The following is a 23,241-nucleotide window of genomic DNA, read 5'->3' as shown; positions in this document are numbered from 1 at the left end:
TCGGGGCAGCGGGAACTGGGGCGGCAACACGAACAAGGACACTAACCTCTCATTTACTCACTGTTACCGTTAATGAACCCGATGTTTCACACTTTAAATGTCCAGTGAATCCATAAATAATCATAATCAAACACGTTCACATCACCACACGAGTTTCTGTTGTGAGTTGCTGCTCCAGCCCCGACCCTCCCCTGGTGTGTGAATCATGGCGGCTCTGTTTCCTCTCTGCACTGTGATCTGGTGTCGTGTGAACATACGTGTGTGTCCAGTGAGTGACTTGGTAGAGTAGCAGTGACATCTTGTGGTCAGTGAGCGAGCACACACAGGGCGGTGTTTGATTCCGTCATGGTGATGAATATGTGTCTTTCTGTTTATGTGTGTTTATGTGTGTGTGTGCGTGTGTGTGTGCACGTGATTAACTGAACCAGGGTTGCCAGTGTGCAGAGCGAACCAGGGCAACACAACCTCCTGTTACAGCCTCCGTTAGGAAGGAAGCGCGGCCTCAGACAGGTGAGGACGTCCCCTTCGTCCTTTTCCAGTTCAACTCGTGACAGTTTGAGTGAACCTGCTAAAACTGTCCTGTGACTGTCCTGCAGCTGCGGCGCCCCCTGCTGTCCATTCCGAAGAACGAACCCCGTGATCGATCTGGAGCTCGGCTCTCGACGACTCGCAGGAGCATCCAGCCCAAGAACAAACCTCTGGGTAACCTCCTTCAGTGTGTGTGTGTGTGTGTGTGTGTGTGTGTGTGTGTGTGTGTGTGTGTGTGTGTGTGTGTGTGTGTGTGTGTGTGTGTGTGTTCAGACTCCCCCAACACTTCCAGTCAGCACACAGACAGAAAACCAGCTCCCAGGTGATGAGACCTGTTGTCTACCTGGTGTGTGTGTGTGTGTGTGCGGACTGGAAGCGACCCGTCCTCCTGTTCTCCTCTTTGTTCCAATGTGTTGTTGTTGTTTGTCTCAAACTGACTCTCACTCTGTTCTGTCTCACGTTTTTGAAATAAAGAGACTTTATTGGACTGCGAAGGTGAGACACCACCTTTAACCTTTTCCTCTCCACCCTGCAACGGCCCGCCCCCTTTTATCTGCAACCTCACCCAATAGGGCGCTCTGCATGTCTGTCTTGCATACCCCCCTCCCAGCCCCTGCCTCCCCCCCTCCCCCCTCCTGTCCCATCCCTGCCTCCACTCTTCTTTGATGATGCTTATTTGTTAAGAGAGTCACTCGTTGGCCTTTGACCTCGTGCACGTGTTGCCCCACAGCGCACGGAGACCAGAAGAGGTCAGTGACCTTCACAGAGGCGTCTGCGGGGATCGGGAAGCCCCCGACTCCCGGCGCCCTCGACCCTGCGGGGGAGGGCAGGAGGGTCAGTCCAGGCCTTTCCAAGTCGCCCACGCTGGAGGTGCCGTCAGCCTCGTCCGCCACGGTCACCGCCGACCTGCACGCTCCTGGGAACACACAGGTACGACCCCCGACCCCCCCTCACAGACGCTGCAGCAGGGACTCAGGAAACCAGACCTTATATGTGTACGGGGGCCCAAGGTGGCCAATTTAAAAAAAGATTAGTGGTTTTGCATTATGGCAGAACCACCTCTGTGATTGGCTGCTGCTTCACCTGCGTTTCCACCAAGGTGCAAATAACCAGGGACAATCAGGCTAATTAACATTGTAGCTGTCACATGAACTGACAGTTCCACTTCAGTCCACCAGGTGGCAGTCATCCAGAAGACACTACAACAACAATGAGGAGAAATAAATGAATAATTAAAGTATATTTTCCTTTTTTGTTGACACTAATAAAGTGAGTAAACATCCGTATCAACAGTTTCATAGGAACAACTTCTACAAAACAATGAGTTGCCATGGAAACACAGTATTAAGTGATGAGTGATATTATAATAATCCTTCTTCTTCTTCTTGTCTCAGGCTCCGGGGGTCATCAGCAGCAGAGAGAGGAGAGAGCAGTGGGGGCTCCGCAGCAGCCTCTCCCCTCCTCCCTCCATCTCCAGACCCTCCACCCCGACTCACCCGTCCCGAACCTGCTCCCCTCTCCCCTTATCCCGCACCTCCTCCCCCCTCCCTCCACCGCTCCCAGTGCTGGGCACGACCCCGGCCCCGGGCCCCCCTCTGCCTCCGCCGCTGCCGCCGCAGACCCACCTCCTCCCTCCGCTCCTCCCTCCGCCTCCACCGGGGCCGTCCAGGATCAGAGAGAGTCCCGGGGACGAGGACACCACGGCGCTCCTGCCGCGCAGCAGCACCCTGCTGCACCTCAGCGAGGACGGCGGCACGGAGAACCCCCTCCTCGTCCCGCTGCTGTCCCCGCCCTCTCCCCGCAGGACGCCCCGCAGGTCGCCCCGCCGCTTCCCTCTGCCCCTCTCCCCCGTGGACCTGGACCTGGATGAGTCCCACGTGTGACAGATGCTGATAACCGGCACAGTTCTTAACACTAATGAGCAAAAAAAATGAAAAAGTAAAACGAACATTTAGATTCGTTTCACTGACGATTTGAAAGTACACGTCTTTAAAAAGAGAAAAAGGAGAGGAAGAGGGCTTCTGTTCTGTCTCCACCACCGATCTGTCCCTCAGACAAACTGCTCTCTCCTCAGTTCAGCTCTGACTTCATCTCTCCAGGGTTGAATATCAACGGACAGACGAAGGCTCGAATGTATATTTATAGCAGCAAATCTACTTTATCACTCGTCTCCATCACAGAAAGATTTATTTTATTAGATTTTACGTCAGACAAAGTTTTAACAGTCGTCACGAACACCGACTCAGAAACGGTTAAACGGTTGATATTTAAATTTTAAAGATGTCTATATAGAAGAGATGTATACATTTAAAAAGATGCTATAACTTGTACAAAGGTTACAAAGGAGACACCATATTAAAAGCCATTCTAATGTTGTTAGATAATAATAATAATAATAATAAGTGATGATATGGAGCAGGAGACAGAAGTAAGATTCTATATTTGAGAAAAGTATTATTCCTCAAACTTTAAACTCCAGTGAAATCCATGATTTGTTGCTTTCTAAATGAATATAATGTATTTAAAGTGTCAGAATCTCTTAATTCTGCTGCTGGAATTCCTCTTTAATTTAAGTGATCAGATCAGTTTTTCTTACTTCACCACACATGCGTCCTGTGAACTCCACAGATCTGCTTTGTGCCGCTCGGCGTCTCAGCAGATTCTTTGTGACCAAAGACTGTATCTTCATCCTTCAGCTCTGAAAACTAAAGGTCGCTCGTCCCGATGTGGAACGTCCTGTCTCCTCGCTCTTCACTCTCAGACTCAGAGACGTTTCTTTGTGGATCGATGCAGTGGATGGCCGTTACCTCGTCGCTCATTCCATGCCTTAATATTAACATGTGTGTGATTTCCCTCCGGTGAAAACCTCAGACCTCCAACACGTCTACTCGCCCACGATGCGTTCAAGGTCCCACCTTGGGTAGATATCCAGATTTACAATATTATAACATTTACTGTAAAAGTTTACTGGTATCTGCGGTGTTCAGTTTGAGTTCAAACAGAGTTAGTACATCCATAGGTACAAAGCAGATATTGATCCGTGCCATACACCAATGCACTGTGAGTGTTTTTCTTATTTGCTGCTTGTGTGTTTCATTTCTTTTTTCATTCTGTGAAAATGCTGTAACCATGACGACAGAGTGTGTATGAATTCTATTTTGACCATTTTATCTGACAGAGGCTCGTGCAACTTAATGTGCAACACATATCAAGTATGTCCAACTTTGAGTGTTTAAATACAAAGAGTTCCCTTTAAATGTCACGTGTGTCTCCGTCCAGTTGAGTCTTCTTTGTGCAAACTTAGAGTAAATATACACAGAATATTTCTGACATATCTAAATAAATGGATATTGTTTACAACGCGTTTCAGCCTTTATTTCATTTCTACCTGAGTGTGAAGGAGACTCTGCACCGGGGACTGGTTCAGAGAGGCAAGGCAGTGAGGTGCTGGTTCAAATCCCCAGCAGAATATATAACCATCTTTAAACTGTCACTGAATGAGCTCATGATGCCGGAACATCTGCAGGAAAACACTAATGAGACGAGTTTTCCTCAACAACACATGTTAACAGTCACCTCATGGTGGCCCCCGGCAGCAGCTCCAGCTCCTGGTATCTCCGGCTCCTGGTATCTGTGGCTCCTGGTCTCTGTGGCTCCTGGTCTCTGTGGCTCCTGGTCTCTGTGGCTCCTGGTATCTGTGGCTCCTGGTCTCTGTGGCTCCTGGTCTCTGTGGCTCCTGGTCTCTCCAGCTCCTGGTCTCTGTGGCTCCTGGTCTCTCCAGCTCCTGGTCTCTGTGGCTCCAGCTCCAGCTGATGACAGTAGCAAACATAAACAAATGAGACGAGTTTTCCTTTAAAACACAAGTTAACAATGAATGAATGTAATAAATGTGTTGATATTTGAAACAGTATTCACCTAAAGATCGGTCCATGGGCTCCGGCTCCGGTCTCAATGATTTGCTCTGTTGATGGAAACTGAAGAAACAATAAACCAGAAAGTCAGGGAGACAATTGTTGCTTCAGTTTGTCAACTGTGATGTTTATTATGATCATTATTATCTATATCGATAGATATATTGGTATTTATGATGGTAAATTATATATATTATGGGTTTGGTAGGGCTGGGTGATAAAACACTATCAATGCAATGTGTAGACTTTAGTGACATCTAGTGGTGAAGTTGCATATTGCAGCCTCCACTTCCAAACATGACAGAGAACCTGTGGTAGCTTCAGTTGTCATGGAAACTCAAAAGATGTTTAGTTTGTCCAGTCTGGGCTACTGTAAAAAAAACATGGCGGCCTCTTATAAAGTATTTAAATATAAAGTAAGTAAATATAAAGTATTTAAATATAAAGAGTTTTCTCGGTTCATGTTTAAAAGGTGAAAACTTTAGAAACAGCTTCTTTCTGCTCCAGACACAAGTTTCTCTCTTTTACTTCCCATGACTGAACAACTGGTGCCAGGTGAGGTTAGCTTGTGATGCTAGCTTAGCTTAGCATTCCCATTAGAAACTAACGAGACGACTTTTCCTTTCAAACACAAGTTAACAATGAAGAATGTGCAGCGACACGTCCAACACACAGAAGATGTAATAACTGTGTTGATGTTTTAAACAGTATTCACCTCATGATGGATCTATGGCTCCGGATCCTGCATCTCCGGCTCCAAGCGGAAGTACCGACTGGCAAACCGGAAGTGGAGGAGTCCAATGGGGTATATGGAGATGGAGGGGGGCAACTTGGACTATACCAAGTCAGGTGGATCCACAGGGAGAAGTTTGTTTAACTCAAACTATAAAACGTGATGGTTTAACATGTGTTGTCCTGCAGATGTTCCTGCAGATGTTCCTGCATCATGAGCTCATTCATTGACAGATTAATTGATGAATAAATGGAAATATTTGAAATAATCTGAATAAACTTTGACATGTTAAATACTGTGAAGAAAATGGTTTAACACAAGTGAAGAATAATAACACTTGAGACATCGTGTACAACTGATACGCACTTTATTTACCTTTCATCACACATTTTCCTACAACATCAGGTTCCCTTCACTGTCAGTAGTAGATTCACAAAGCAAGAAATGTCAAAGAACCTGGAATCAAAGTGCAGAGTCGCCTTCTGACACCGAGTCTCAGAAAGAAGTCAAATAAAACCACATCGGCCGTTTGCATGTGTCCGGTCGAGAAGTGATGAGGACTCTGTGCTGGAAGACGACCACAGAGAGAGTTTGCATAAGGCACAGAAACGTAGGGAGGAGCCTATCACAGCAGGTTTCCTCTTTCTGCAGAGAATCAGAAACTTGTCTTACTTTCAACTTTCAAAGTGTCAGAATTTAGATTTTGGGGGGGAAAAGAGAGTTAAATAAACGCTCTAAAAAATAAGAGCAATAAAAGCGACAGATGGGGGATGAACACGCATTCAAAGAAAATATTTATTTGCATTACAAAACAAGTAAATTTGGTTAAAAGCTTTTACAGTAGACATTTAGAAATTGAAGTTATGCAGACAGGGGGGGGGGGAACGTGTCACTTCAGTTTGAACAGAGACACTCGGGGGAATTAGTCCATCTGCCGCAAAACCACCAAACTAAAACGAGGGAGAAAGACGAGAACAATCTTCAGATTCACACGTGACTTCGTCTTTTTCTGGTTTTAAACTCCTGCAGACGGACTAGTCTCAAACAGCATCAAAACAACAAAATAATAATTTAGAGATACACTGCAAGGAATTCAAATTTACTTTATATCTAAATGCACATAATCATGTCCAAATCAACTAGCGTCGTACGTGAAGTTCAGGTTATCCAGTTGCATCATGGGAAACGCTTTAAAGACTCATTCATTCCGTGCGCGTGTGTTCACGACTTCTGAAAAACATCGGGATAAAACAGACGAAACGATGCAGTACCACCGGAAGTCGTGAGGGGGCGGTGCAACTCCCTGTATAAGCAGTGCATAAACAATTTGTGGTTTATAACAACGAACGTGCAGAGATTATTTAGTGTTTATTAACAAGTAGCATTCAACAGCAATTCATAACTCCGAAGAAATATTTTTACATTATTAAAACGTTTGTTTATTCATTATATGTTAATACACAAGCCAATAAAGAAATCTCACCTTTTTAAAAAAGAATTTAACCTGCTAACAACATTATACTGTGTTACAAACCATTTGTCACATGTTTATATACTGCTTATGAGCCACTTAGCTTAGCTTAGCATAGAGGCCGGGAGCGGGGGAACAGCGAGGGGATCAGAATATGGTGGGCAGGTAAATATACATTAGTGGTTTGTATTTTTAGGGTTTGATGGACATGTCTCGCAGCAACTTCACACAGTTTGATTGCACTGATGTGGCCTCGCGTTCCCGGAAAGTCACTTCACCGTCTGGGAGAAGCGGAGGAAAAGAACCGGACCCGGGCGGAGCATCATTCATCCGACCATCTTAAGGCTGTGTAAATAAGAAGAGTCCTCTTACCAGTGTGACAATGTCTTCACTGACGGTGGAGCGTTAAAAAAAAAAAAAAACAACCGATCAAAACGTGGAGGTTTCATCGTGAACGTGGTGAGAGAGCGGAGAGAACGCCCTCAGTCACGCCGTCGCTCCGTCCGCCTCCACGTGTCGCCTTCATCTGTACGTCAGTGCAGGTCATGCTCCCATTTCATCACCGTCCAACACACACACACACTCACACACACTCACACTCACACACACACACATTCCTGAATCTACAACATCAGCATCCAAGAGGCTGGAGAAACTAGGATTTGAACGCAGAGTTTTTCCAAAGTGGTTTGTGGTAAATCCAGCCTTCGCCCTGCGGGAGGAGAGAGAAGTGTCGTCAGGAAATGATTCACAGACACTGAGGAGTTCAATGACCCAGATTCTTTGGATTTAAAAAAAAAAAAAAGGCAAAGTGAGAACACCCTGAAATAGAAAACCGTCGACTGGGGAGAGAATTAATGCTGAAGGTGATTTTTAAATGTATTTAGAGGCAGAAGAGGTGACTTTCACAGACTCTTCTGTTTGTCCTTAAACGCTTCATGAAAGTAAAACTCATGTGTTAACTCTTCATCATCGTGTTCTTGTATGAGGAATCTAACATGCTCACATCTCAGAAAATAAAATGTGTCCAAATAAATATGTTTTATGTGCTTATTGATGTTTATCACCTCTCTGTCAAAGTATCTGGTCCTCCAGGCCGTTTCGGTCTCAGCTCGGTGCCGCTCCTCCGTCCGCTGCCGCTCCTCCAGAATCCGCTTGTGCTCCGTGGCTTTGTCGATGTCCTTCTGCCGCAGGGACTCGGTCACGTGCTGCCACAGGCGCCTGGATCACGGAAACACAAACTCGTGCTCAAACGGGCGAATGTTACGAGACAGAAACGACTTCATGAGTGTTCGAGGCCCCGCCCTCTGACCTGGATTCGGTCGGTCCCTGTTTCTCCACCGGCCGAACCAGCTTCCTCGTGACCGGCAGCTTGGTGACGTCCACCACCCGCGTCTCCCCGCTGGTGTAGCTGAACTCCAACATGCCGTTCCACTCGCCCTGCACACGACACACCACCGCGTTGGTGGTGTTGTGCTTCACCTCCCCCGTGATTCTAAGTATGGAACAGCCACAGAATCAGTAAACACCAGGATGCATGACTTTCCATTTAGCAGCACATAGGAAATAAAACACACACAGACACACTCGTGGACGGAGCGATGACGGAGCGACTCACTTGTGCAGTTTCCCGCCATAAAAGGGTTTCGTCTGGAACGTGATGACGGCTGAATAACCCGACTTGACGCAGCTGATGTTGACTTTGCCGCCGAGTTCCACCCAGGGCACGGTGAGGATGGAGCGAGCGTAAGCGCAGGGCAGCGTGAAGGTGTACTCCTCATCGTGCTCCAGCAGATTCAGACAACCTGCAGACACAGGCACAAATAATCAAATATGTTTTCAAGCACATATTACACATTTGCCTTTGTTGATGAATACTTAGTCTAGTTAGTTTATGCCGATAAAAAACTTTATTGACTCACCTTCGCCGATCATGGACACTCCGATGGACATTCCCATGAACTTGCTCTTGGTCCACACATGCGTGTTCACACAAATCCGCCTCTCCTGGCATTCAGCGTAAAACCCAGACACGGGGGGGTGGTGGGACACCTGCTCGGCCACAAAGCGCACTTGGTAGGGGTCTTGGGGGGCGGGCGGCTCGGCGCCTCCCTGTGAAGGCTCCGTGGCGGCCTCTGGTTTCTTGGGAACCTTCCAGGAGCAGTGGAAGGTCTCGCCGATGATGGGGTTGTAGGGCTTCTTGGCGATGGCGCCCTTGCGGCCTTCGTGGAAGGAGGTGAGGTAGTACTCCACAAACCGGACCATGCGGTCCTCCGGGCTGCTGCCGTCGGTGATGGCCATGAAGAGGTCGGGGTGAGACATGAAGTCGGCGTACATCTCCAGCAGGGAGCGCTTCTCCAGGATGAAGGTGGGGAGGACCACCTGGGAGGGAGATAAAGAAACATGGTCCCAGGTATTATTCATTTCATCATCTACCATGATTAAATGGAGGAAGTGATGATGTGACGTAGATCCTGACATGACCTTGGCATCACAGCGTCCACTAGATACTAGAGGGACGCCAGAGAATCCAGCTGAGATAACTGCGATAAATCAGAAACCCAAGAGGAGGATATCCAAATACTAGAACCAACTGACACTGGAAGATAGAGTTTCTCAACTTGTGCTGTTTGTTAGTTTGTGTGTGTCTGTGTGTGTGTGTGTGTGTTTAGTAATTACACAGCAACAAGTGTTTACTTGAGCCAGGTCCCTGAAACTTCATTAAAAAACAGACCATGACACTGATTCCTAATCCAGGACAAAGCAGATTGACTCGTTCTATTTGATCTAATCAGACAAGTTCTTTTTTAAATATTAAATTTAAGATCTGACTCAGTCGACTTTCGATGAACTAGCATGAGCTTTTATTTGAAAGTCTCACATTCTTTTGAACGAGGGGGAGTAACAACTTGTTAGATTTCAAAATAAACTTGATTTTCAAACTTAGAAGCTTTTATCTCCATCAAACTGCTCCACAGTTAAAAAGTCATTATGACAAATTGTTGACAACAACTTGTGGGAGATGTAGTGTGTTTGTAAGCGCTGTTAACCTGCAATACAGTTTTTAAAGTAGCATTTCAGACGATGTCTTTCAAACAACACGTCAAACAAGGAACCGAAGATGTAAACTGGATGACATGTGGTACAGGGTTCTTGTTCTTGCTGCTCATGGAACTCGACCTACCCGTGTGAGGTCCATGCCGAGCTTCAGCTGGGACAGCAGGTGTAGGATGACGCTGCGCTCCTCCTCCACGGCGCCCAGGTCCTCCTCCTTGTCTGCCAAGGCGTCCTCCAGCTCATCCTCCGCGTCTATGTCTTCCTGTTCCTGAGAGAAGGGGATGTAAGTGAAGTAAAAGATTGTTCTTGGCAACTGCATGAATAACTTTAAATAAAAGTCCTAAACACTGTCGATCCTCCTGGAGCAGAGAGGGAGGGACTTCCTTGCTCTTACCCCAGAGAAGCTGCAGGAGTCTGGGCTGCTGAGCTCCAGGCCGCTCCCCTCCAGCTGACCCTCCCCTGTGGTGAAGCTGCCCAGGGAGCTGCTGCCGTTCTTCAGGATGTCGGGCAGCTTGGGCTCCAGCCACTCGATGGTGGGTCCTGTCGTGGACAGCGAGCGCTCAGTGGCAGGTTCAGAGGAACTCATGGTACTACCCCCCCTCCACCCTCCCTCCCGAGCCCCTCCGACACACTCACACACGCAGGTCTACGCCGGGCCGACCATTCGCCACACAACACCCCACGACTGCCCGGCTGCTGAGTGGACAGATGCTTATTCTTCTGTCGGCTGCCGAGACCAACCGAGTGTAACTGGACCCGTCCGACCAGCCGAGTATCAGGATACTTGGGCCCCGCCCACAGGAAACATCCTCGCCCTCTGATTGGCTTAAAGCCTCTCAGTATGGCCTGGGCTTTTCTTTTTATGTGCCGTTAGAGGTGGGAAGACCTCATTCAAATTCACCTCGTGCGTCGTCGGACAACTTCACCCGATTGGCTGCTCGCGACAAGTCCGGCCTAATGAAATATACATCGAGTAACGAGATCTGCTGTGAAAAAGTGGGACATTACCCGGACGTTTTCCACATTTCAAGTCGACCTGAATAAAGAGGGTCGAGATCCCGGCAGGTCCGACACCTCAGGTCACTTCGGGATCCTCTCGCAAAACGCAACAGTTGTCAATGTGAAGCTGAGTCGACTCTTTCCACAGAGCAAAGATGAAATTAATGATATTTAAACTTTTTAATCAAAAAGATTTACGTTAAATATCATCAGGACTTTTTCTGATGTCACAAGTCAGAACGTCTGCTGTGAAAAGACGGCGTGTTTGAGCTGCAGCCGGTCCTCAAAGTGCTGCTGTTGGATATTTCAACCATCTGAGATCTAATTACCTTCGAGACAGGTGGTAAGAATAGGTACAGCTCCTTATCAATAATGCAAAATAATTCCAGTGAGCAGCCAACGCAAACTCTTGGTCTAGATTGGTTATCGCGAGGACGGCATGTGGCACAGATGCATAAATCTGCAGCATCTAACAGCAGAAAAGCTCACGTCTGGAAAAACAACCAGCAACCGTACAAAAGAGTCAAGATGAAGCAACAACCGCCACAGAGAGAAACCGCAGCACACTCACCTCCCAGGGAGCCTCTCTGCCTGGCCACCTGCTGCAGGTGCAGGATGTGCAGGCACTCGTTCAGGCAGTTCATGGTCGCCATCGACGTGGCCTTGAGCATCAGCAGATCCTGGTCCAGAGGGGAGAGGCCGGGGGCGGCGGGCAGACCCTCGATACTCTGGATCAGCTCCCGGTGCTGCCCCTGGGCCTGGGTCATCATCTGGAGGAGGAAGATGAAGAGGATTTTATAAGTTAAATTATGTTTATCTGTGCAAGTAGAAACAAGCCCCTAGAGATTTCTACTTTTTACATTAGTGAAAGACCCCCGTAAAAGCAATATAACTTTACAAAATCTCTAATATTCACATTTCTTAAAGTGCAATGTGAGATAAACATCTTTATTCGTAGCTCAGATTAAAAGATTTAAAACAAATCCCTTGAAATAAAGATCGATTGAGCCCGGCTGATGTTAAAACAGACAACAGCGCCCTCCGGTGGACGATCTGCACACATGCATCTAAGTGAAGAGGAGAATTCACGACTGAACTAATTTAAATCAACAGAAGCTCAAGTTCTAAATATTTTACTTGTACAACTGAAAGTCTTGTAGGAACATACTGTCGCTCGTACTTGTAAAAAAAAGCTCCTTTAAGGAATGAAAGTTTCATTGTGGCAACATCGGTGAAGTTTAAACATTAATGAAACACGCTGCAGTGAGTGAAGAGCCAGACTCAGTTTCTGCTGCTCGTCTTCATCTTCATCATTATCAAGACTTCACATAACATTTGAAGCTCACTTTATCTTTATTTGGTGAAAGTGATTAATTCTAAATTATTGTTTGTGGAATCAACAGGGACAGGAAATGGATTTTTAACTCTCCAACATGACACAGGTTCGAAAAGATGAAAAATAAAGATGGATGTGTCCCCGGATGGCCGTACCTCTCTGGCGTCCATGAGGTGGTCGGGCAGCAGCGACCTCTTGCTGGAGTAGAGCGACGAGCCCTTGTTGACCTGCGACCAGCCGAACAAGGAGTTGGGGTTTTGGCTGGGGCGGCGCATGGACATCGGCGAGCTGCCGCTGCCCTGCGACGCCATCGAGTAGCTCCGGGACTTGGGAGGAGGATTAGTCTGAAGAACGAGGAACATAGGTTACATGATGTTAGACTGGGTTCATGGTTTAGCTCACAGGTGCTAATTTGTGTCATGGAAGCAACATTCATAGAATCACTTCCTCTTTCGCAACACGTCTACAAAGTAAGAGCACAACATTTCGTTTTTTTGCTGCAAAGCTGCATTACACAGTTACTAATCTGAAAACTTTGGTCTGAAGATTGCATCACTTGCTAAACAAACCTCTGAAAGAGCGGACACGCAGTGTTGGGCAAGAACAAATAACTCCGGTTCAGTAAACCATTATATTCTTGTGTGGAAAAGAGGTAGAACATTCTTAAGAGCTGAAATGCAACTTTCAAAGGTTCGAAGTTAGTCAAGAAAATGTAATCAAACAACTTTAAAAATGATTATAATGACTAAAGAATAAATACCGTGTAATGTATTTGTGGACTATTCTAAGCCCCTGCTGACGTGACCCTTTGGGGAGTTGATGTATCTCCACAACATTCAATGAGGTTGTGGGCAGTGCAGTCGTGTGTGGATCAATATCTGGATCAATACGAGTCAAACCTGATCCATTATTGACACAAACCTTCATGTTTACCCACAAAGGAGTGGATCTTCTGCAGGATTACGTAAAAACTACTCAATTATTATCTTGGTGTGATGATGGAACGCAGGCTGAGAAAGACTTTGTTGGAAATGAAGAGATATTTTTCTTTCACATCGTGAGATAAGATGTTTTTTGACATTTGCACATATTTCCCAGAGGATAATTCACAGATCTTGATGAAGTGTTTTCATTTTGTTGAGGCTTGCCTGAACTTAAACCCTTGGGCCTGGCTGCAGGTATGCACTCGAAGAAGTGATATTCCAGTTGCTCAAATATTTGCACGGCGGCCGTCTCTGTGCGACTGCTCCTTTGACACGAGAGGAAGGAAAGCAGGAAACAGAAAAACTGTCCAGCTCACATCCTCTCCGTGCAGGAGTCACGAGAATTATGTGGATCAGTTTGAAACATGATAAAAAAAAGCTGCGTCTTACCTTCCCCATGGCCTCTGTGTGGTGCTGTGTGCAGATCTGCAGCCGGCTCACCCAGTGCTGCCGCTCTTTGGCATCGGTGGCTGAGAAACACACATGAAACCTTGTTACGGTTACATCAAAAGATGAACCCACTCAGCAGCAGCAGCAGTAGCTCCTGTGGCCTCGGCTTCACCGGATAATGGAAAACACACAGATCAATACTGTGAAGACCTGAGTGATGGTGATGACCGGGCCTGGAGGTGAAACTGTAACTGACGCTGAAGCTTTGAGACGAGCACACACACACACACACACACACACACACACACACACAAACTCTTAGGTGATTACATCAGGAAGTCAGGTACCCACCCCGGAGCTTGTACTGCTCCCCGCTGATGGCGTTCACGGTGAAGGTGTGCGAGTCCTCGTCGCTGGGGGAGATGACGGCCCCGGCCAGGGGGAGCATGCCGCGGGGCTTCTGGGGCCGCGACTGCTCGTTGACAAAGTACTCCAGCAGGCCCGACTCATTGTTTAACACAAAGAACCTGGAGACGACACACAGTAACATCAGCGTCCTCTTCTCTGACCCTTACGTGCATGTCCAGGTGGATGCAGGGTTGTGTACCACTCACCGGTACTGCCAGCCCGTCACCAGGTTGGTGTATTTCATCAAGTAGCCGTCCACGTTCTCCATGTGGTCACTGCCAGGGGACAAAGAGCACTTCTAAAAAAGGCCTGAGTAAAACACCATCAACACACAAATCAATCACGGAGCTGAGGCTGCTGACAGATCAGCTGAACGGTTCCGTTGTTTACTGGCGGATTAGAAAAGAACAACAACTTCATAACAACACGATAATAATGTCGGAGCGATGAGGAAACACGTCAGTCACTGTGCGACATTAATAACAAACATACAAAAGGTGCAGATTTATCCCAGGAGTGCAGCTCGTGAGTCACTGTAGCCGTTAGCATGCTAAGCCTCCACCCACCTGTACTGCCAGCTCTTGGCACTCGCTCTCCCCGAGCTCGGCGTCTTGTTCTGGGGGACAACATCCAGCTTCCCGGCCTCGCTCTCCGGGGGTCTTATCGGCGCGGTTTCCGCTTGCATGGTCGCTGGCAACGAACCCAACTCTCCGGCTAACCCGGGCTCGCCAGTGCCTGGGTGAAGCTAAGCTAGGCTAGGCTAGGCTAGGCTAGGCTAAGCTAGGTGTCCACAGATTCCCAGCAGCTGTTCGGAGACTTCCGTGAAGAGTGTTGATTCATCTCAGGCGGAAACAAACTCCCGTCTCGCTCGCTGGTGACTGTCTACGTGAAACGAGGCAAATAAAACATGGTTTAAAACAGAAACTAGCTCGTTAGCATGTGAGCTAACTCCTCTGATATTTACTGCTCTGGCAGCAGCACAGTCACGTGACCCGCTCACAAGCGCCCACACTTCCGCGTTCGATAAATCATAACAACCGGGAAATAAAAGGAAATAAAATAAGCAAGTGAGGGGATAAACTTCCTGTTTAGTTATTTCTAACAGATTTTGTATCTTGTTTAAGACAAGCAAACAAATATACTAATAATATAATAAAATATTAATTCTGTATTACTCTTGAAAATATGTCCCCTTCGAATTGAACACAGAAAATAGTATTGACTGGAACTTTATTACCATATATTTTTTTAGCTATATGTAATTAATTCAGCTGAAAATAAAGTAAATAAACAAATATTTTAAGTTGTTTGTTAAAGTTATGTTTACGTGCTTTTATTTTGAGCATGCTCTTGACCGGAGGTGTCACTAATTACCTGTCCGGCTCCACGTCGCTTTGTCCAGATGTTGAAACATTAGTTCCGCTGTTTCCTGTCGGTGTTAAATAATAAATAAGTCGATAAAACATTCATAAGGTTTTTTTTCTTTGTTTTCTGAACAACTCAGTTTAATTTTCAGATTTATACTTTAAAGGTGAATTATTAAAAACATTAAAAAGCACGTGGAGACGATTATAAGAGCAGTTATACACGTGTTGTATCGTTTTAATGTACATTATTAAAGATACTAATAATAAAGGAGTGTATCCGTGGAGGAGGAGGAAGGGGAAGAGGAGGAGGAGGAGGAGGAGGAGGAGGAAGAGGAGGAGTGAATGGAGACTTCAGTTTTCAGGGCGTATGAGGAAGTTGCTGTAAAAAGAAAAACAAGCGAGCAGCTCTTTGCAAAATGCCTGGAAAGAAAGTCTGCATCGTGGGATCTGGAAACTGGTAACTTCCTTTTTAAGTTTCATCTTCTCAGAAACATTCGATTTATAATCTTGAGTTTGTTCCTCAGCTGATTTAACTTTTCACTTCTCCTCCTCCTCCCTTGAACACTTTGTTCTGAACCTGAAGGATTCTGCTGCAACATTCAAATGATTTTTCTTCCTGTTTGTGTGAAGCCTTCAAGTTCCACTGATTCATTTAACTTCATGTAAAGTTTGTGCACAGTGTTCCAGGGTCCGTGTGTCTAGAGGGAGTCTGCTCTCTGATGAACACTGAGAGATTCTTGTTGTTGTGTTTCCTCCCTCATCACTTCCTGTCTCTCCCGCCAGGGGCTCCTCCATCGCCAAGATCATCGGGCACAATGTGAAGGGGTCCAACCGCTTCGACCCCATGGTCAACATGTGGGTGTATGAGGAGGTGATGGACGGCAGGAAGCTCACGGAGATCATCAACACCGACCACGAGAACGTCAAATACCTGCCGGGTCACAAGCTGCCCAGGAATGTGGTGAGAGCTGCAGCGTGTAAATACACAGGCGAGGTCACCGCAGTCCACGAGACACGGATAAGACAACAAAGCTTTGACCCACATGAACTGTTCACTCACTTTGACCACACAACCGTCAAATCCTGCAGGAAAGAACCGTTTAACGACAAGAAACCACAGATTGTTTAAAAGCTGCAGAGATACAAGTCTAAAAGACCCACAATGCATTTCTTCGTGGTCATTTCCTGTCCTGCTGTCCCTCCAGGTCGCCGTCCCCGACATCACAGAGGCCGTCAAAGGAACGAAGATCCTCGTCTTCGTCATCCCGCACCAGTTCATCGCCAAACTCTGTGACCAGATGAAGCCCCACATCACCGAGGGAACCATCGGGATATCGCTTATCAAGGTAAGACCCCCCCCCCCCCTTCTCTCTTCTTCCTGTCTCATTTCCTGTCGGCCAACAAGGAGGAAACCATCACATGACTCACTGTACTTCATGTTTTCTGTGGCTGCAGCGTCACGTGATGTTTCAGTTGAGCAACACAGACAAAACATATAAAAAATAGACTGTATATATATAGGGTCACTTCTGGTTTCTAAAAACCAAGATGGACAAAGTGTCAAACTCAGAAACTCTCTCTTTGGTCGTCCAGGGTGTGGACGAGGGCCCAGACGGCCTGAGGCTGATCTCAGACATCATCCGAGAGAAGCTGGAGATCGAGGTCAGCGTCCTGATGGGAGCCAACATCGCCAACGAGGTGGCAGACGAGAAGTTCTGTGAAACCACCATCGGTTTGTTTTTGTTCTTCGGTTTGTTTCTGTGGTAAAGGAATCACATCAGTACTTCCTCGTTGCACCAGAGTCGAGTGACATGATAATCGTGTCTTCCTCTTTTCGCTGCAGGAGCAAAGAACGAGGCAAACGGACACATCTTCAAAGAGCTGCTGCAGACTCCCAACTTCCGCATCACCGTGGTGACGGAGGGCGACACGGTGGAGCTGTGTGGAGCCTTAAAGGTAAACACAGACTCTCAGGACTTTCTTCTTCCTGCTTCAGAGATTATAATGTATGTCTCCTTTAACGTGCGCCCTGTCAGAACATCGTGGCCGTAGGCGCTGGGTTCTGCGACGGCCTCGGCTTCGGCGACAACACCAAAGCGGCGGTGATCAGGCTGGGTCTCATGGAGATGATCGCCTTCACCAAGTTGTTCTGCAGAGGCCCGGTGACCTCGTCCACCTTCCTGGAGAGCTGCGGCGTGGCCGACCTCATCACCACCTGCTACGGGGGACGCAACCGCAAAGTGGCCGAGGCCTTCGTCCGAACCTCCAAGGTGAGTCAGACACAGAGACTCATTCAGAAACTTCTTTGAAGATACCAGATAATAAACTGGTTTCTCTATGTGTGGTCCTTCAGTCCATCGCTGAGCTGGAGGCGGAGATGCTGAACGGCCAGAAGCTTCAGGGTCCACAGACGTCAGCTGAGGTTTATAAGATCCTGCTGAAGAAAGACATGGTCAACAAGTGAGTTCATTAACCACGGCAAAATGCTTTCAATATTAATTTCTGTTAAATAAAGATAATGATTCAAATACAAAGTCCCAGATGTGAAAACACGTGTGTGGCTGTGCTGTAAAAACCGAGGAACGTACTTCAGGCAAATATTCTTCTAATATCTGAGATGATAACCAGATGATGTGTTGTTTCCTGCAGGTTTCCTCTGTTTGCAGCCGTCTACCAGATCTGCTTCGAGGGCAAAGAGGTGAAAGAGTTCATCACCTGCCTCCAGAATCACCCTGAGCACATGTGAGCGGTGTGTCGACGCCTCACCGCCACCAGGTGGTGACAGAGATCCACGAGCTGGAAACGCACAACTTAACATTTCATCATGCAAACTACTTTCATTGAGCTTCAAAAGCAATTTGATTTACTCATGTTGAACTTATTTTAAAATAACTAATTTTACTCTTGAAAAGTTTGTAAAAAAGTTAGAAAAGAAAAGTTAAAGATATTAAATAAATGATGATAAATAAGAGGTACAAAATATGTTCTACATTTGCAGCCTTAAAACTGCAATAAAAATGGTTTAAAAATACCAAATGTTGCCTCGAAATACTACAATTTTGTAAATGCATCAGTTTGTGTGACTGACATAAACACAGTGTTTACAATTTCAACATTAAAATTAACTATATTCTTTTTATATCTTTATGTGGAGTTGATTTCTCAATAAAAAAACAGTTCATAAGAAAAAGAAAACCTGTTTTTATTCATTCTGAACAATCTAAAGTTAGTCCAGGGAGGTTCTGCAGTACTCAGTTTTTGTCATCAGGGGGCGCAGCACTCACATTTAGTGATATTTCAACTTTAAACAGTAGAAATCACAGAACTGATGTCAAACCAGTTCAGTCTGTGGACAAGCAGCTGTGTGATTGAGTTGTGTTAGATCTCAGTGTGTGTGTGTGTGTGTGTGACTGACCCACACTGATTCCCACGAGGCCACAGTAACCTGGTATGAGAAAGCAGATTAATGAACAAGAAGCGTCCTTGTCCCTGCGTGTCGGCCATGTTACAGGTCGACCCGGTGAACGCTTTGATGCTCTGCCTCCGTCTCCGTCCGTCTCCCATCGCTGTGTCTCACTGACTCATTATCACACACTGTCTCTCTGTGCTCGTCTCCGTCAAACACTCACATCTAAAGTTCTTTATACGTAGATATGGAAACAAAATCAATCCAAACACTTTAAATATTTGAGACCCCTCCACTAGTGGGTATCTTTGACTGGTGGGTATCTATCACTAGTGCGTATCTTTGACTGGTGGGTATCTATCACTAGTGGGTATCTTTCCAGGCCATCTCCCTCCTCAGGCCCCATCAGTCCATATCCTCCTCGTCTGCCCAGATCCCAGGACATCAAACGGTTCATTGGAGGCCGATGGAAGAGGCACCAGTTTTTTTTTACGGGGGCACAAAGAGGAGCTTCCAGGTTTCCCATGGGAGAGGAGGGTCTCTCAGGTCCACGTCCCCCTCTCATCTCCACGCCGCCACTGTCATCGGAGGGTTTTTGAGCGAGCGCTGAGACCCTTGTGGTGGTTTGACACCGGCCCAGATCCAAGAGAAGGCCCACCTTCATCTTGAAAGAGGAGCTTAATCACCACGGTAACTTGTCTGTTGGTAGGCATCCACCCCCCCACACACACACATGCACTGTCTTCCAGTAAGAGGCCCATGTGTGTGAGTTATTGGATTTAAATTTACTTCCCTGCTTCATTACCTTTCAACAAGTTCAACTTTCTCTTCGAGGTCTCGTCCATTCTTCTTCTGTTGTCTCACAGAGACTGGAAACTGGTGTGTCTCCGTCCAAAGTGAAGAAAGACACGTCTCGAGTCGACTAATTCACATGTTGTATCTCCTTTGTTTAACTTGTGAGGAAAGAGAAATGTATAAACAACAATTTGTGGGTTTTGGAGGAGTCGTGTGTTTGCAGTGCTAAAGAATCGTCTGTGTAAAAGCTGTGGACACTGAAAGTCTTCCAGAGGCTCAGGAACGCTGTCATTTCTCAATTTTGTGTTGACGACGCAAACAAAATTCACCTCCAGTGTAATGAGGTGGAGCCAAAGCTCTTAAAGCTGCGATTATCCAAATTTTAAACCAACGTACACGACCTAACTCGACAAAGTTAGAGCAAAAGAGGTGGTGGAGACCAAACACAGATCAAACAGAGTGAATATCGGACATATTGGATAAAAACAAATCATATTAAAGATCACTGTTGCTCTGTATTTGCTGGACGAGTAAATTGGCTGCTGCCCCCATGTGCTTAAAGTCAGTTACAGTCCAGTTAAAAAGATAAGGATTTAGTTGAGTTGAACTTTTAAGTGAAACTGTAAAGGTTCTGCTTATAAAAAGGACTGAGGCACATTAAGACACTGATCAGTACATTTCACACTGAGTTGTGATTTACGAGGTGTGATGAGTCCGGGCTTATCACACCTGCCTCTCCCTGGGATGAATGAGTGACTTACACAGTCAAACTTCTCTGCTGAGCGCTGCAGGGCTTTTCTTTTTTAAAAGCATGTGTGGCCACCCCAGGCCAGACCACATGGTTCACGCCTTTACATTTATAGCACCCAGAGAAGCTCTGTGTCAGTGTGGAACCTCACACGCAGACTAATAGATAACTCATTATATCCCCTTCAGGCGAACGTGGATTGGTGTGGTTTTAATCTTTTATATCTTCATGTGTGGATTCTCATGTTTCAATGTGTGTGTGTGTGTGTGTCTGCCACTAAAGGGGAGAGTCTATCCTCCATCCTGGGTTAATTACAGGCCCCTGATCTCGTCAGCTGTCACCGCCGCACTCTTTAACATGTCAATGACAGCCCAATGGGACCTCACATCCTCCCTCCGCTCATGCTCAACGGGCTGGGGAGACAAAAAGAGATAAAGCAAAAGGATGCCACTCCTCGTCCCAGCTGGCTCCTTTCACCTCCACGTGGTCGTCTCCATCCTCGGCCTGATCTTTTGTGCTGAGCCTGGAGGTGAAGGCAGCAGCGGTGATGGTTGCTCTGGTTGCTTTTGCAGTCTGGGGGGGGAAGAGGAGGAGAAGTTGGCAGGAAGCCTGGTCGTGGCAATGCATACAAACACTGGGGAGACAACACAAGGCCTATTTGTTCCACTCTCCCATCCTCTTACCTCAGGGAGAGTGGACAAAATTGCCTGAGACAGCCATGAGATAGGGTGCGTCCCTCGCTCCCTCCGGACAGCCATCGATTCTGTGGGACAGGGACGAGACAAATGGGGAGCGGTCCTCGTCAGGAAATCACAGACCATAACCCAATGAAATTAAGTCAATTTGTACAATGAAGACCTGGCAGGACGCCCGGCGCGGTCTGCTGCTTTAGAGAAAGAGAAGAAGCTTCTTTGATTAAATATAAATGACTCTGAGTCGGCACAACAGCATCAGCAGTTTAATACGACCATATCCAGCATGTGTGACGAGACCAAGGCCTGACGATGTCCAAGCTGCACGACCTCTCCTCTTTTTCCTGTTCTGCTTGACATCCTGCTTGGTCTGAATCTCCTCGGCTTGATGCCCTGCGGACTCACAGATGCTGACATCGGTGCAAACTCCACACTCCCTCCCCTCTGATTTGTGGAAGGTGAAACCTTTACCGTGTGTACAGCCCCAGTGTCTCTCGAGTCTGCGCTAACATGCACATAAAGATGCTTTTCTGAGGCCGCCGGGTTCCCAGTGCAGCTGCAAATAACATCGATGTGGCATTCCTACATGTCAGTGTAGCGTGGGCCCTGCACGGAGCTGCCTCCTGCTCCTCAGAGACTCCAATCCACCTCCTCGACACCGGGATCCAGGAGCAAAATGAGGATTTCACAGCAATGATCAGATTCATTTCCTTCTCGAGTGTCTATATGTCTAGAAAAGGTCCACATGTCTGAATTTGGTTATTGCTTATCCCGAGTGTGACCTTTTTTCATGTTAATCAGAACATGCTGTTAACATGTCATGTGTTGTCGGGTTCACATCAGAATAAACGTGTCTCGTGTGTCGGCACATCGTCTGGTGTTCCCATCAAACAGGTTCGCCCAAGGAGCCGTTAGTATCGCAGCGAGCAGCAGAGATGTCTGCTTTATGGTCGCTCTGGTCTTCACCACAATTGCAGCGAGCGATCCGGAGGGAGGCATTGTGGCTGAGTGATAAAGCAGCCCCACACGCTCCGAAGAAGAAGGGGCGACACTGTGCATTTATGCATCTGTTTGTGTTTATGTGTTTTTCTCCTTGGGTGTTTTTCATGAAGGTCTGACCACATTTGACCGGTTCACCTCAGATATTCACCTCATTCCCCATCAGGTCTGCAGCTGCAACGTGTGACAGCCTTTGTGTGTTTTGAGCAGAGTCGATGTGAAGCTCTGGAGCCTCCACACGTCTAAAAGCTCTGACCCGTCATCTTGCATCTTCTCTGACGGCTTCCCTCTCTCTGCCCCAATCGCTTCCTGCCTCCCCCCGCCGGGCTCCGACCTGTGACATGAAAGAGACGGACCTCCTGCCTGCACTGGAGCCGGATGTGCTGCAGGTCAAGACGTGTGTTCCACAATCATTTAGCCATTACCTCCCTGCAGGACTCTCCGGGCACAAACACGTTCACAGTGATGTACGAGCACGGGTTCGACCGGAATGGGATCCTCAAGCTTGTTTTCTTTTGCTCTGTTGCTCCCAGGAGGTAATGGTTTGTGCAAATATCCAGATTTTTTGCCCCAAATCTTTCAAGTTGACAATAAAAAATAAAAAGTAAGAGCTCAGGAGAGTAGAATACGTGTTTTTCTTTCCTTTCTTTAAGATAAGAACGTCTCAGAGTGAGTGGAGGAGGAAGATATGGACGACAGGATGAGATATAAGGAGAGGAGTTGTTGTTTTTGTTTTAGATAACATGAGAAAACAGATGCTTTCTCACGTGCACACACTGATTTATCCACTCAGATTTATGACCCAACATTCCCACATAAGAGCGCAGACAACTGTGGCATTATTCACATGTTTATCTGACAGAAGGAATCCTCTAATTCGGGACTTTTTTTTTATTAGATTAAAACAAAACATCACAAGCTTTCAATTGCACAATCAAAGATTCCCATTATCAAATGCAGACTGAAAATGACTTAACATATTATTACCCTCCTCCGATGTCATCGGACGACAATCATCTGATCTATATTCAATTATCTCCTGACATTGAGGTTTGATTGAACGCTCGTGATGACAGGACAACCTGGGATCACGTCCCCACCTTCCAAACAGTTCACAAATACTTTCTTTTGTGTGATTTATGAATTTATCTCTGAGCTCTCCACGGTCCTGCGGTGTCGTCAGCCCACTCGGCCTCGCTCCGTCTCTCTGAACAATGTTGCAATGCAGTGATCTTCTAGGGGAAGAATGCGACAACAGAATGGAATTACGCAGAGAAATTATTGCACTTGAGGCCACAAAGAATGCAGCGGAGATGGGCTGAAGTGGAGCGTTTGTTCACAGTGGTTATGGAAGACCAGCAGTGGGAGGCCGGGCAATTAACCGAAGGGCTCGGCCGTCCAGGCTGCAGGCTAGGAAA

At 46.8% G+C, this 23,241-nt stretch overlaps 3 protein-coding genes across 15 annotated transcripts in view; 2 read left to right on the top strand and 1 right to left on the bottom strand.

Annotated features, from left to right (window-relative positions):
* LOC117773474 (protein unc-80 homolog) overlaps nucleotides 1–6,877 on the top strand; it is a 35,494-nt gene extending 28,617 nt beyond the window's left edge. For 5 of the 13 annotated variants that reach the window (XM_034605551.1, XM_034605539.1, XM_034605520.1 and 2 more), the window contains 6 exons: nucleotides 429–510; nucleotides 597–702; nucleotides 1,003–1,023; nucleotides 1,259–1,458; nucleotides 1,923–2,413; nucleotides 2,461–3,059. In XM_034605551.1, the coding sequence (XP_034461442.1) occupies nucleotides 429–510; nucleotides 597–702; nucleotides 1,003–1,023; nucleotides 1,259–1,458; nucleotides 1,923–2,411 (898 nt within the window). In that variant the 3' untranslated portion in view covers nucleotides 2,412–2,413; nucleotides 2,461–3,059. Of the gene's footprint in view, nucleotides 1–428; nucleotides 511–596; nucleotides 703–1,002; nucleotides 1,024–1,258; nucleotides 1,459–1,922; nucleotides 2,414–2,460; nucleotides 3,060–6,528 lie in introns of those variants that run through there. The other 8 variants (XM_034605552.1, XM_034605550.1, XM_034605547.1 and 5 more) reach the window with 3 other exon arrangements.
* LOC117774422 (oxysterol-binding protein-related protein 11-like) lies at nucleotides 6,531–14,836 on the bottom strand. The gene is made up of 13 exons (XM_034606840.1): nucleotides 14,383–14,836; nucleotides 14,023–14,091; nucleotides 13,760–13,935; nucleotides 13,409–13,488; nucleotides 12,191–12,379; nucleotides 11,271–11,469; nucleotides 10,095–10,240; nucleotides 9,828–9,968; nucleotides 8,566–9,025; nucleotides 8,262–8,448; nucleotides 7,956–8,138; nucleotides 7,711–7,864; nucleotides 6,531–7,355 (listed from the first exon to the last, which is right to left on the bottom strand). The coding sequence occupies exons 1-13, from the start codon at nucleotides 14,499–14,501 to the stop codon at nucleotides 7,299–7,301; spliced, it is 2,160 nt and encodes a 719-aa protein (XP_034462731.1). The 5' UTR covers nucleotides 14,502–14,836; the 3' UTR covers nucleotides 6,531–7,298.
* A 657-nt stretch (nucleotides 14,837–15,493) lies between these two features.
* LOC117774842 (glycerol-3-phosphate dehydrogenase 1-like protein) lies at nucleotides 15,494–18,324 on the top strand. The gene is made up of 8 exons (XM_034607505.1): nucleotides 15,494–15,640; nucleotides 15,967–16,144; nucleotides 16,389–16,529; nucleotides 16,777–16,915; nucleotides 17,027–17,139; nucleotides 17,220–17,453; nucleotides 17,537–17,643; nucleotides 17,833–18,324. Exons 1-8 carry the CDS (start codon nucleotides 15,600–15,602, stop codon nucleotides 17,927–17,929), a joined length of 1,050 nt encoding a protein of 349 aa, XP_034463396.1. The 5' UTR covers nucleotides 15,494–15,599; the 3' UTR covers nucleotides 17,930–18,324.
* Nucleotides 18,325–23,241: the final 4,917 nt, after the last annotated feature.

The sequence above is a fragment of the Hippoglossus hippoglossus genome, chromosome 2 (assembly GCF_009819705.1).
Source record: "Hippoglossus hippoglossus isolate fHipHip1 chromosome 2, fHipHip1.pri, whole genome shotgun sequence".
NCBI lineage: Eukaryota > Metazoa > Chordata > Actinopteri > Pleuronectiformes > Pleuronectidae > Hippoglossus > Hippoglossus hippoglossus.
This window is presented reverse-complemented; position numbering and strand designations above follow the sequence as displayed.

Excerpts from the sequence above, each read along its gene's own strand:
- LOC117774422 (XM_034606840.1), bottom strand. The coding sequence starts at position 14,501 with ATGCAAGCGGAAACCGCGCCGATAAGACCCCCGGAGAGCGAGGCCGGG. Across the intron at positions 8,449-8,565 it reads AGTGTCCATGATCGGCGAAG|GTTGTCTGAATCTGCTGGAG; the intron begins GTGAGTCAATAA and ends CTGTGTCTGCAG. Across the intron at positions 7,356-7,710 it reads CCAGATACTTTGACAGAGAG|GGCGAAGGCTGGATTTACCA; the intron begins GTGATAAACATC and ends CTCCTCCCGCAG.
- LOC117774842 (XM_034607505.1), top strand. The coding sequence starts at position 15,600 with ATGCCTGGAAAGAAAGTCTGCATCGTGGGATCTGGAAACTG. Across the intron at positions 16,530-16,776 it reads TCGGGATATCGCTTATCAAG|GGTGTGGACGAGGGCCCAGA; the intron begins GTAAGACCCCCC and ends TTGGTCGTCCAG. Across the intron at positions 16,916-17,026 it reads GTTCTGTGAAACCACCATCG|GAGCAAAGAACGAGGCAAAC; the intron begins GTTTGTTTTTGT and ends TTTTCGCTGCAG.